Consider the following 12,169-nt stretch of genomic DNA (forward strand, 5'->3'; position numbering starts at 1 on the left):
ACTGCTATTCAGACGACCATCAAACTGCACAAACATGTCCATGGAGACGTTCTCTTGATTTAAGAAATATGCTTTATGTGTCCTAGGATGTGGTCTGTAGCCTTAGCATCTACACCATATTTGAGTGTTGGCAGCAAACTTGCGAAAGTGAAAGAAAGTGAAGTCGCTCAGTCGTGTCCAACTCTTTGCGACCCCGTGGACTGTAGCCCACCAAGCTCCTCCGCCCATAGGATTCTCCATGAACCGCAATTCCGAAACCAAGTTGGAAGTGAGCGCTAGAGGAGACACACGAAGGCGCTTGCGCAGTTATGCCAACACGTCGTCCAATTAGAGACGAAGCGGTCACCTCGTCCAATTAGGCGGACCCGGAACTGCGGCAGGAAGCTACTGCGCACGCGCCAGGGACTTGTCCGCGATTGGCTGCGCTGAGGCGGGCGCCTTCAGATGCTCTGGCGTTGGGGGTGTCGCTGTCTACTTCGCGTAGTCCTGGTACCTGGGCCGTCGCTCCCTTCGGATTCTCGCCGGTGCGTCCCTGAAGGGGGGAGGCGTGTAACGCTGTGACAGGCTGTAGGCTTGTGTGGGACAAAGACGCGAGAGGCGCCGGAACGAGGCTCCGAAGGAGGCGGGAGGGCAGGAAGGCGGCGGCGTAGCCGTAGCCGCAGCCGCTTCCTGCGGGTCTGGGAGTGCCGATGGGGTCTCAAGTCTGAGGGGTCCTTGGCGGCCGGCCGTGGGGCGCTGGTGCCGGAGGGCGGGCCGTGGGGGCGCGTTTGTGGTGGGGAGGCCGCCAGGAGAGGCCACTCAGCGCGGTGGTGCCTCCGCTCCCGCCCTCCCGCTCACCTCCTGTGGCGCTTGGGTGTCTTTCTTCAGGATGCAGCTATACTCTCCTGCGCGGTATTAATTAGAATTGACTGAGTAATGGAAGAATTTTTTTGTTTAGCGGTGCCTCAAAAATCAAAGGAGCGACTTGAGCCACGAAGGGAAATACCGGTAACGCGTCTGCCTGCAACGGGGGAGACCCAAGTTCGATCCCTGGGTTAGGAAGATCCTCTGGAGAAGGAAATGGCAACCCACTCCAGTATTCTTGCCTGGAGAATCCCATGGACAGAGGAGCCTGGTGGGCTACAGTCCATGGAGTCGCAAAGAGTCGGACAGGACTGAGCGACTTCACCTTCTTTCTAATGGAGTTGGAAGGCGGAAAGCAGAAACAGCAGGGGAGGTGTGTTGTTGGTTCTTGACTGTTGTATTTGCATTCTTGCATCCTAGAGGTTTGATGATTCTCCTCCCACGCCCGCGTTAAAGCCAAACAGAATCCCTAGATTCTGGTCAATATCTCCTTTGTCCAACTTCATCTTTTGCTAGACCCTCTCTTGGGACCTTCCTCAGCTCTGGTCTCATAGAACGTTATGTGTGAGATATCTAATAGTAATTATCATAGATAGTAACATTACAGATAACATTGAGTGTTTGCTGTGTCAGACTTTATTGTAAGTACTTCAGGTATTTGATTTAACCCCCCGCCCGCCCCCAACCATCTTGGAGAAGGCAGTGGCAACCCACTCCAATACTCCTGCCTGGAAAACCCCATGGACAGAGGAGCCTGATGGGCTGCAGTCCATGGGGTCGCTAGGAATCCGACACGACTGAGCAACTTCACTTTCACTTTCAAGCACTGGAGAAGGAAATGGCAACCCACTCCAGTGTTCTTGCCTGGAGAATCCCAGGGATGGGGGAGCCTGGTGGACTGCCGTCTTTGGGGTCGCACAGAGTCAGACGAGACTGAAGCGACTTAGCAGCAGCAGCCAACCATCTTATGAATAATCATTATTTGTTGTCCTTGTATAGTTGCTAAATCCTGTCTGACCTCATGGTCTGAAGCCTGCCAGGCTTCTCTGTCCATGAGATTTTCCCTGGGGAAGAATAGTGGAGTGGGTTGACATTTCCTTCTCCAGGGGCTTTTTCCCGACCCAGGGATCGAACTCGCATCTCCTGCATTGCAGGCAGATTCTTTACTACTGAGCCACTGGGAAAGCCCAAAGAAGTTATGTAAACCGTTGAAGATCACATGATAGAAATGTCAGTCCATACTTATATTCAGGTATTGGCCTCAAAAACTGTATTCTTAACTGTTGCACAGTGCAGTGGATTAAATTGCCTGGTAATATAGGCCTTCTGATGTGTCATTAGCCTGAATTTGCTACTTTACTTGGGAGAACAGAAAAAGGCAGGTGTTAGAATATAACAGATGTTAGAGTATCACAGTTCAGTTCAGTTCAGTTCAGTCGCTCAGTCGTGTCTGACTCTTTTCGACCCCATGAATCGCAGCACGCCAGGCCTCCCTGTCCATCACCAACTCCCGGAGTTCACTTAGACTCACGTCCATCAAGTCAGTGATGCCATCCAGCTATCTCATCCTCTGTCGTCCCCTTCTCCTGCCCCCAATCCCTCCCAGCATCAGAGTCTTTTCCAATGAGTCAACTCGTCGCATGAGATGGCCAAAGTACTGGAGTTTCAGCCTTAGCATCATTCCTTCCAAAAAACACCCAGGACTGATAACCTTTAGAATGGACTGGTTGGATCTCCTTGCAGTCCAAGGGACTCTCAAGAGTCTTCTCCAACACCACAGTTCAAAAGCATCAATTTTTGGCACTCAGCTTTCTTCACAGTCCAACTTTCACATCCATACATGACCACTGGAAAAACCATAGCCTTGACTAGATGGACCTTTGTTGGCCAAGTAATGTCTCTGCTTTTGAATATGCTGTCTAGGTTGGTCATAACTTTCCTTCCAAGGAGTAAGCATCTTTTAATTTCATGGCCACAGTCACCATCTTCAGTGATTTTGGAGCCCCCCAAAATAAAGTCTGACACTGTTTCCTCTGTTTCCCCATCTATTTCCCATGAAGTGATGGGACTGGATGCCATGATCTTCGTCTTCTGAATGTTGAGCTTTAAGCCAACTTTTTCACTCTCCACTTTCACTTTCATCAAGAGGCTTTTTAGTTCCTCTTCACTTTCTGCCACACAGCAGAGTGCCAAATGGGAAAGGGCTCAGATAGCACTAATTTAAGAAGTAATAAGGACTCAGAAACATTTAGGGGGAAGTATACCAAAGCCTTTGACTGTGTGGATTACAATAAACTGTGGAAAATTCTGAAAGAGATGGGAGTACTAGACCACCTGACTTGCCTCTTGAGAAACCTATGTGCAGGTCAGGAAGCAGCAGTTGAACTGAACATGGAACAACAGATCAGATCAGATCAGTCGCTCAGTCGTGTCCGACTCTTTGCGACCCCATGAATCGCAGCATGCCAGGCCTCCCTGTCCATCACCAACTCCCGGAGTTCACTCAGACTCATGTCCATCGATTCAGTGATGCCATCCAGCCGTCTCATCCTCTGTTGTCCCCTTCTCCTCTTGCCCCCAATCCCTCCCAGCATCAGAGTCTTTTCCAATGAGTCAGTGGAACAACAGACTGGTTCCAAATAGGAAAAGGAGTACGTCAAGGCTGCATATTGTCACCCTGCTTATTTAACTTGTATGCAGAGTACATCGTGAGAAACGTTGGGCTGGAAGAAGCACAAGCTGGAATCAAGATTGCCAGGAGAAATATTAGTAACCTCAGATATGCAGATGACGCCACCGTTACGGCAGAAAGTGAAGAGGAACTAAAAAGCCTCTTGATGAAAGTGAAAGTGGAGAGTGAAAAAGTTGGCTTAAAGCTCAACATTCAGAAAGCTAAGATCATGGCATCTGGTCCCATCACTTCATGGGAAATAGATGGGGAAACAGTGGCTGACTTTATTTTTTGGGGCTCCAAAATCACTGCAGATGGTGATTGCAGCCATGAAATTAAAAGATGCTTACTCCTTGGAAGGAAAGTTATGACCAACCTAGATAGCATATTCAAAAGCAGAAACATTACTTTGCCAACAAAGGTCCATCTAGTCTAGGCTATGGTTTTTCCAGTGGTCATGTATGGATGTGAAAGTTGGACTGTGAAGAAAGCTGAGTGCCAAAAATTGATGCTTTTGAACTAGATGTTGGAGAAGACTCTTGAGAATCCCTTGGACTGCAAGGAGATCCATCGGGTCTATTCTGAGGGAGACCAGTCCTGGGTGTTCTTTGGAAGGACTGACGCTGAAGCTGAAACTCCAACACTTTGGCCACCAAGAGTTGACTCATTGGAAAAGACCCTGTTGCTGGGGAAGATTTAGGGCAGAAAGAGAAGGGGATGACAAAGGATGAGGTGGCTGGATGGCATCACCGACTCGATGGACATGAGTTTAGGTAAACTCTGGGAGTTGGTGATGGACAGGGAGGCCTGGCGTGCTGCGGTTCATGGGGTCTCAAAGAGTCAGACCCGACGGAGCAACTGCACTGACTGAACTGATACTGATGTCTAGCACTTCCTCAGTGTCATGGTGGTAAAGAATCCACCTGCCAAGCAGGAGACCGTGAGAGCTGTGTGTTCAGTCCTTTGATCAGGAAGTTCCTGTGAAGTATGAAATGGCAACCCCCTCCATATTTGTGCCTGGAAAATTCTATGGACAGAGGAGCCCGGGTGGCTACATTCCATGGGGTCGCAAAGAGTAGAACATGACTGAGCACACACACACAATGATATCTGCAGTTTACTCTGAAATGCATCATCAGCAAGTTAGATGACTTGGTGGATGCCTAAGGGCATATGTAAATGGCAGAGCTAGAAATCAAGCCAAGGCAGGCTGGCTCCAGAGTGTTTTCTTAATCCCCACTTTGCTGCTTTTCCCATACTTGCATTCTCATATTCATTAATATTTTCTTTAGTTTAGAGGATAAGGAGAAGGGTTGAAAAATTAGACATGATAGGATTTAGGTGTAGAAAAGTTTAAGGGTTTAAGATAGTGATTCTTAAATGTGAGATTTAGGAGCACCAGTGGCAATGCTTTTGGCCGAGATATTTGGAGAGCCTTTAGAAACTGTCAGCTGAGTCTTAGTAAAGCCATTAGTGGGTTTGACTAAACCAGGGCATTGAGGGTGAACAGCGCAGTGAAAGTGGTGTAGAACTGGCCTGCCTTGTTGAAGTGCCTAGTGAGTAAAATGGGTTCCTCAAATAGTTTTGAAGTTCGAGGGGAGTTCTCCGGCTTGGGACAATCTTTTCCAAATAAGCTTTAGCTGTAGAATGGTAGATTGTCTGTAAGGGGGAAGGCTTCAGTCCAGTGTGAAAATGTACAGACCATGACAAAAACATGTTTTTATCCATAAGATGAAGGAAGTTGTGTGAAATCCATTTGCCAGACCTCAAATGGTCCACTAGTCAGTTTAAAATATCTGGGAGAAGTACTCTCAGGTTCCCTGGGTTGTATTTTAAACAAGTGGGACAAGTGAGGTAGGCACTTTTTTGTGGCCTTGTTAATATTCCTCATAAACATTGATTCATGAACGCTATCATTTTGTCAGTAGACCAAGTGGTATTATGTACAGTGCTTGCAGTAGCAGTTCAGTCGCTCAGTTGGGTCCCACTCTTTGTGACCCCATGGACTGCAGCATGCCAGGCCTCCCTGTCCATTACCAACTCCCAGAGCTTATTCAAACTCATGTCCATTGCGTCAGTGATGCCATCCAACCATCTCATCCTCTGTCATCCCCTTCTCCTCCCACCTTCAATCTTTCCCAGCATCAGGGTCTTTTCAAATGAGTCAGTTCTTCGCATGAGGTGGCCAAAGTATTGGAGTTTCAGCTTCAACATCAGTCTTTCCAATGAATATTCAGGACTGATTTCCTTTAGGATGGATGGATTGGATCTCCTTGCAGTCCAAGGGACTCTTAAGAGTCTTCTCCAACACCACAGTTCAAAAGCATTGATTCAGAAGAATTGATGCTTTTGAACTGTGGTGTACAGTGCTTAGGAGAGGGAATTTTAGAGTCTTTAATAGACTGGGTAGTTATTTGGTCCAAACCAGAGCTTTCTTGATATTAAAATATCAAGCCATTAATTATTGAATTTCCAATCTTGTTTTTCGTTTTCTGAAGCCACTTGTTGGGCTTTTCTAGCCAGTTTTCTAAATTACCATTTAGAAGAATATCCATTGGGACTGTGAAAGAGCTTTGGCTGCTGTTGGTTCCTTTAAGGGTGGTATTTCTTGTGGAAATATCAACAGGGTGATTTCCCTTAGCTTTCAGAGTCAAGTTTAGCAGAATGTTAATAGTGGCTAACGTGGCAGGTAAGAGTAATGCATCCAGTCACTCCTGAACATAGGGACCTTTTAAAAATTTATTTCTCCTGAAGTAAGGAAGCCACATTGCTTCTACAACATTCCAAAATCTTGAGCTGCTCTGAAAGCATATCTACTATCAGTGTAAATATTGACAGTTTTGCCCTTGGCTAAAGTACAAGTTCAGTTTGTTGAGTTGAAGTAGTAAAGGTGCTACCTTGACTACTATCAAAAGGAGTTCCAATATTGTCACTCTCCCAGCCATCAGTGAACCATAAGATGTCAGTGTTACCCAAAGGAATTTTTTTGCAGATCATTCACAAGGAATCAGATGATCCCTCAGCGTTAAGCAGTCGTGAGGGACTTGGTTGATATAGGGGAGAAGAGTAGTGGGGAGGGTCAGCTTCTTACACTGTAGAAGTGTTATGTAAGGAGTGTTTAACAAAAGGACTTCGAGGCAGCTGACTTGGAAATGTTGAATTTAGGAGGATTTCTGCGTCATAAGTGTTAATGAGGATCCCACAACTATTTTCTTGATGGTCTTAACCAAAAGGCAGTGGTAGTAATGGTTGTAATACCCTATGGGTTGTTTGTGGTCCCCGTGTTTTTGGATGAGTATGCAAGGGCATTTCCTTCCTTTTCATACACAAAAAGGAAAAAGGAAATCTGATAATTAGAATGCCCAAGGGCAGGTGGGTTCATGAAACTTGTTTAAGGCCTTACAGACTATGTTTTCCGGTTCTTCCCATAAAATTGGTTCCTGTTGTTCTTTAGTAAAACATATGGAGGATTGGCCATAAGAAAAATTTAGAATGTTATCAAAGTGATAACCGACTAGCTTAAGAAAGCCTCATAGTTGACAGTTTTGGGTTTGGGCTTCCCTGGTGGCTCAGCTGCTAAAGAATCCACCTGCAATGCGGGAGACCTGGGTTCGATCCCTGGGTTGGGAAGACCCCCTGGAGAAGGGAATGGCTACCCACACTAGTATTCTAGCCTGGAGAAATCCATGGCATCGCAAAGAGTTGGACACGACTGAGTGACTTTCATTTTCACTTTGGGTTTGGGGAAACTTAGGCACCCCACTCCACTACTCTTGCCTGGAAAATCCTATGGACGGAGGAGCCTAGTAGGCTGCAGTCCATGGGGTCTCGAAGAGTCAAACACAACTGAGCCACTTCACTTTCACTTTTCACTTTCGTGCTTTGGAGAAGGAAATGGCAACCCACTCCAGTGTTCTTGCCTAAAGAATCCCAGGGACGGGGGAGCTGGGTAGACTGCCGTCTATGGGGTCGCACAGAGTCGGACACGACTGAAGCGACTAGCAGCAGCAGCAGCAGCAGTACACTATGAAGACTCTCTGGATCTATACACCGCCCTTGTTCTGATATCAGATGCCCTAAATAGTGAACCTGGCTTTGGGCAAACTACAATTTTTCCTTGGTGGTTTTATGTCTTATAAGGCTAAAACCTTTAGCAAGTGGATACTGTCTTCCATGGAGGCAGGTTGAGAGGGAGAGCAAAAAAGCAAGTCATTCACATATTACAACAGAGTAGAACCTGTGGGGAACTTTTTATCATACAGGTCAGCCTCTAGGGTTTATAAGAAATAAGGAGGACTCTCATTAAAACCTTGAGTTTTTACTGTCCAGGTGAGTTTTTTCTTCTCAAGTGAGGGCAAAAAGGCATTTCGTAGCTTCAGTCAACTGGAATGCTAAAGAATACACTGATAAATCAGTTACAGTAAATAATTTACTTCCAGTGAGAATGGATTTTAGTAGAGGGTTAGGAACAACAGCCAATGTGTCAAGAGATAGCAGTGTTGTTTATTGCTTGGAGGTTCTAGGGCAGCTCTACCTTTGGCCCTTCGGTTTTCTCACCAGTAAAACGGGAATGTTACAGGAGTATAACTAATACTAGGGTTTGTAAAGTTTGAGCCTTGTAATCTTCTGTTACGGGTTTTATGCTTTGAAGGGCTTCTTTACTTGTAGGGTATTAATTAATTTGGGGGCGGGGATTTGAAGGATCTATTAGGATCTTGATGGGAGTGCGTGTGTGCCTGCAAGCACTTACTAAGTCGCTTCAGTTGTGTCTGACTCTTTGCGACTCTGTGGACCGCAGCCTGCCAGCCTCCTCTGTCCTGGGGATTCTCCAGGTAAGAATGCTAGAATGGGTTGCCATGCCCTCCTGAGTATCTTCCTGACCAGGGATCGAATTGGCAGGCAGGTTCTTTACCACTAGCGCCACTTGTAAATATCTCCCTTGATGGGAGATGCACTGTGAATTTTGCCAACTTCAGGTATAGATTTTGCCCATAAGCATGGTGGTAGCTGATTCAATAGGGACAGATGATCTATGTTTTCTGAATCAGCTCTAGTAACATGAGAGATGAAGCAAATACAGGTTGTCAAAAGATAATTCCATTCACCTGGTTGGCTGCTTTACTACTATAAAAACTCTAGAATTATTTACCCTTTGGGAGAAAGAAGTTCTGGCATGAGACTTTTCTAAGGAAGGATCAACCTAATAAGTGGGTTTGGGCAGAGAAACTAAAGGGAAAAGGGTGTGTATCTCTCAAGTGACCTAAACAAAAGGGTATAGATTCAGAGACAGGAATCAATTGAAGTTCATTAGAGATCCCCACTATTTTCTGGGTGAACTGTGGGAGTTGGTGATGGACAGGGAGGCCTGGTGTGCTGCAATTCATGGGGTCGCAAAGAATCGGACACGGCTGAGCGACTGAACTGAACTGAGTACTCTGAGGCAGAGGCTCCTTTTTGTAGTGGTGTTGAACACTGAGAGTAAGGCTCTGATGTCCTTTAAGACTGGAAGAGACTCATCCTCAATCTGGCAAATGTTTCTCCAAACTTTTAAGAGGAAGAATTGGGAAGAACCCCTGTGGTTTCTCAGAATCCCTTCATTGACAGTTGGGAGAATGTTGGAAAGGCTGGTTAGAGGGCTAATGGCACCTGAAAGTGCTTAAATTTTAAGTCTCTTTCCAGTGTCCTGACTGTTTGAAGTTGTAGCAAAACTAGGAGGGCTTTGGTTTCATTTAGGGTCTAGACTTGAATTTATTTCCTGGACTTGAATATTAAGAATTTTGGCAGACTTTCTTTGAGGTGACTCATCTAGAGTGTGAAAGAGCTGGTTTGCTAGATTAGCTAAATCTGGAATAGGCATAGTTTTCCATCCTATCCTGGTCCATTTTATTAGAAGAGAAAGGTCCTGGTTCAGCCCATTAATGTACTTAGAGTTAAAAGCTACCTAGGTGGAATCAACATCTGAAGGAAAAAAACAGAGTTTTTTAAAAAAACAATTTAAAGTTGGAATAGTTATGAACAGATTCATCACATTTTTTTGTGCAAGCCTGAATTTTGTTCAGATTAACAGTCTTTGCAAAAGTCTGTGAAAATGACTGATGGAGTCACCTGGAGATTGCTTGAGCCTGACCATGTACGTTGGTGGACTGGTCTCCGGGTTGTAATTCTAGAGACCTTTCAGTATTTTCCCAATTAGTGTGTGTGTGTGTGTGTGTGTGTGTGTGTGTTCCTGCCACGCTTGCGTGGCTTGTGGAGTTTTAGTTTCCTGACCAGGGACTGAACCCCAGCCCTGACAGTGAGTGCACCCATTCCTAACCAGCGCACTGCCAGGGAATTCCTCCAAGTCAGCAGTTTTCTTACTGTGGGCCTGACTTCGCTGACACACGTATGAACCAGCTGATACAAGTTGGAGAAACCAGGTTGATAAGTTTGAATGACTATACTAAACTCCGATACAAACCTGTATCTTGGTTTACTTTTGGAAAATCTTTGACTATTGCTTGCAGTTTAGCTTTAGTTTAGGGTTTATAAGAAAGCAAGAGTTTATCCTCTGGGTCCTCAGAAAGCTTAATTTTAAAAGGCAGGTTCTGATATGTTCAGAGGAAAAGGGGATAGGAGACTTTCAGTGAAAAAGGGAAGTTCCACTGGAGAGTTATTACGGGGGAACTGAGGGTGAAGAGGAGGTGTAGGTGGTGTGGAAGGGAAGAGAGATGGTGCCAGAGGGCGGTCCTCAGCATGAGGGCTGAGGAAGAGGGGTAGAGGATTTTGAAGCTTTTTTACCTTTCTTTGTTTGCATCAGCTAAGATGTTATTTTGCAGAGAGACAATTTGAGGTTCCTGATAACATTTGGAAACCTCAGAATAGCAATCAAAATACTCATTTCCTTCAGTTTTGGGAATTTTAGAACTATGATTGTCCAGTTTGGTTTTAAGAAAAGTTAACTTTGGGAATTTCACAAGTTCCTTCTAATGGCCGTTGATGTTCTAAATTGCTTTTGGGTAGGTTGGTCCATTTACCTGGAAATGTGCGTGCAGAAGGACTGCAGTGTTTAAACATAAAATCGGCCAGAGTCCCTGTAGTGGTAGAGTGCACCCTCAAAATAATTTAGGTAACTGGGATCCCATTTCTCAGAGTTTTTTCTCTGGAGTGAAAGAATAAGTTTCAAAAGCCTAAACAGCTCAAATACCTTGTAGGTCTAATACCAGCCAGTTCTAAGGGGACAGCCCAGTCATGCAAGAGCCAAGCTAAAAGCTGCTCAGCAGAACTCTAGTGAACAGCCTAAATCTGTGGGAGCGAGCCCAAAGCTTTAATAGTGAAGTTCCACTAGAACAGCCCATTTCAAAGGGAATCTGGCCAAAGGTTGAACTGGCACATTTCCGGTAAAACAGCCCCTGTTCTAAAAGGGCTCAGGCTGGAGGCTAGTGCAGTTATAGTTGAAACAGCCTGCTTTTTAAAAGTGTCATGCCAAAGTGCCAAATGGGTACTCACAGACAGAACTAGGCCTTAAACAGAAAGAATGAGTTCCTGAAACAGATCCTGAATAAAACCTGGAGAGCTTCAAAACCCAAAGAGGATGTAAGCTCAGATCCAGGAGAAAGACTTACTCTCAAGCCCCAGGGTTTAAGAAGAAAAGCACTGGGCACCAGTGGACTCGGTGTGGGTCCTGCTCACCTGCCTTGTTTGCTCACCAGCCTTGGAGTCATCACGGGTCTTCTCTGGATCCCAGTCTTAAACAAATAGACTGCCAGTTATTTCTCCGGGTAAAATGGGTTTACTCGGGATCAGCAAACAATTGCAGTTTGTGGTTGGCAGTCATGGTGAGCCATGTGCAAAACCTGCACACCCAGGAGAGGAGAACACTTTTATGGGTGGGGGCAAGAATTGAGAAGGCTATTGTAGGACTTCCCTGGTAGTACAGTGGATATGAATTCGCCTGCCAGTGCAGGAAACATGGGTTCGATCCCTGGTCCAGGAAGATCCCACATGCTGTGAGGCAGCTAAGCCCCTGCAGCAGGACTGCTGGAGCCCACACGCTCTAGAGCCTGTGCTCCCGTTAGTAGAAGCCGCGCCAGTGAGAAGTTCATGCACCACAACAAAGAGTAGCCCCTGCTCGCTGCAACTAGAGAAAGCCTGTGCATAGCTGGAGACCCAGCCAAACCAAGAATAAATATAAAAGGGCTAGGGTAAACAGAGTCCATTGAAGGAATTGACAGTTTGAAGTCTAGTGACTTTTCTTTCATTTTTGGGGGAGGGGGCTGGCCCACGCACTGCGGCATGTGGGATTGTAGTTCCCTGACTAGAGTCCACCCTGACGCCTCCCCTCCACTCCCCTCCACAGTGGAAGTGCGGATTCTTAACCAGTGGATCACCAGGTAGGTCCCAGTAGGGACTTTTCATTGGCTGAGTTTTGACAGTTTTATTGGCTGAGTTTTTGCCAGGCAAGAAGAGGGTTCTTCTTCTAACTCTCGGTTGTTGCTATCATCATGTACTGGGAGAGCTTCTCCATCTGGCCTCTGGTCTGTATTTTAGTTGACATTTCTGTTAATTTTTATACTACTGCTGATCCCTCAAACTATATCCAGACTGATTATTTATCAGATACTCATGTATTTCCTCATTTTTACGTTGCTGAAAGTGGGAAAGGTCTAACCAGCAGTG

At 45.8% G+C, this 12,169-nt stretch overlaps 1 protein-coding gene across 4 annotated transcripts in view; it reads left to right on the plus strand.

The window, feature by feature from the left end:
* Window positions 1–436: 436 nt before the first annotated feature.
* Window positions 437–12,169, plus strand: part of RAD54B (RAD54 homolog B) — a 118,166-nt gene continuing 106,433 nt past the window's right edge. For 2 of the 4 annotated variants that reach the window (XM_015474537.3, XM_015474538.3), the window contains exons 1-2: window positions 437–524; window positions 938–1,216. In XM_015474537.3, coding sequence (XP_015330023.1) covers window positions 1,098–1,216 — 119 coding nt within the window. In that variant the 5' untranslated portion in view covers window positions 437–524; window positions 938–1,097. The remainder of the gene's footprint in view (window positions 525–937; window positions 1,217–12,169) is intronic. The other 2 variants (XM_010812226.4, NM_001192955.1) reach the window with 2 other exon arrangements.

This window comes from Bos taurus, chromosome 14 (assembly GCF_002263795.3).
Source record: "Bos taurus isolate L1 Dominette 01449 registration number 42190680 breed Hereford chromosome 14, ARS-UCD2.0, whole genome shotgun sequence".
Lineage (NCBI taxonomy): Eukaryota > Metazoa > Chordata > Mammalia > Artiodactyla > Bovidae > Bos > Bos taurus.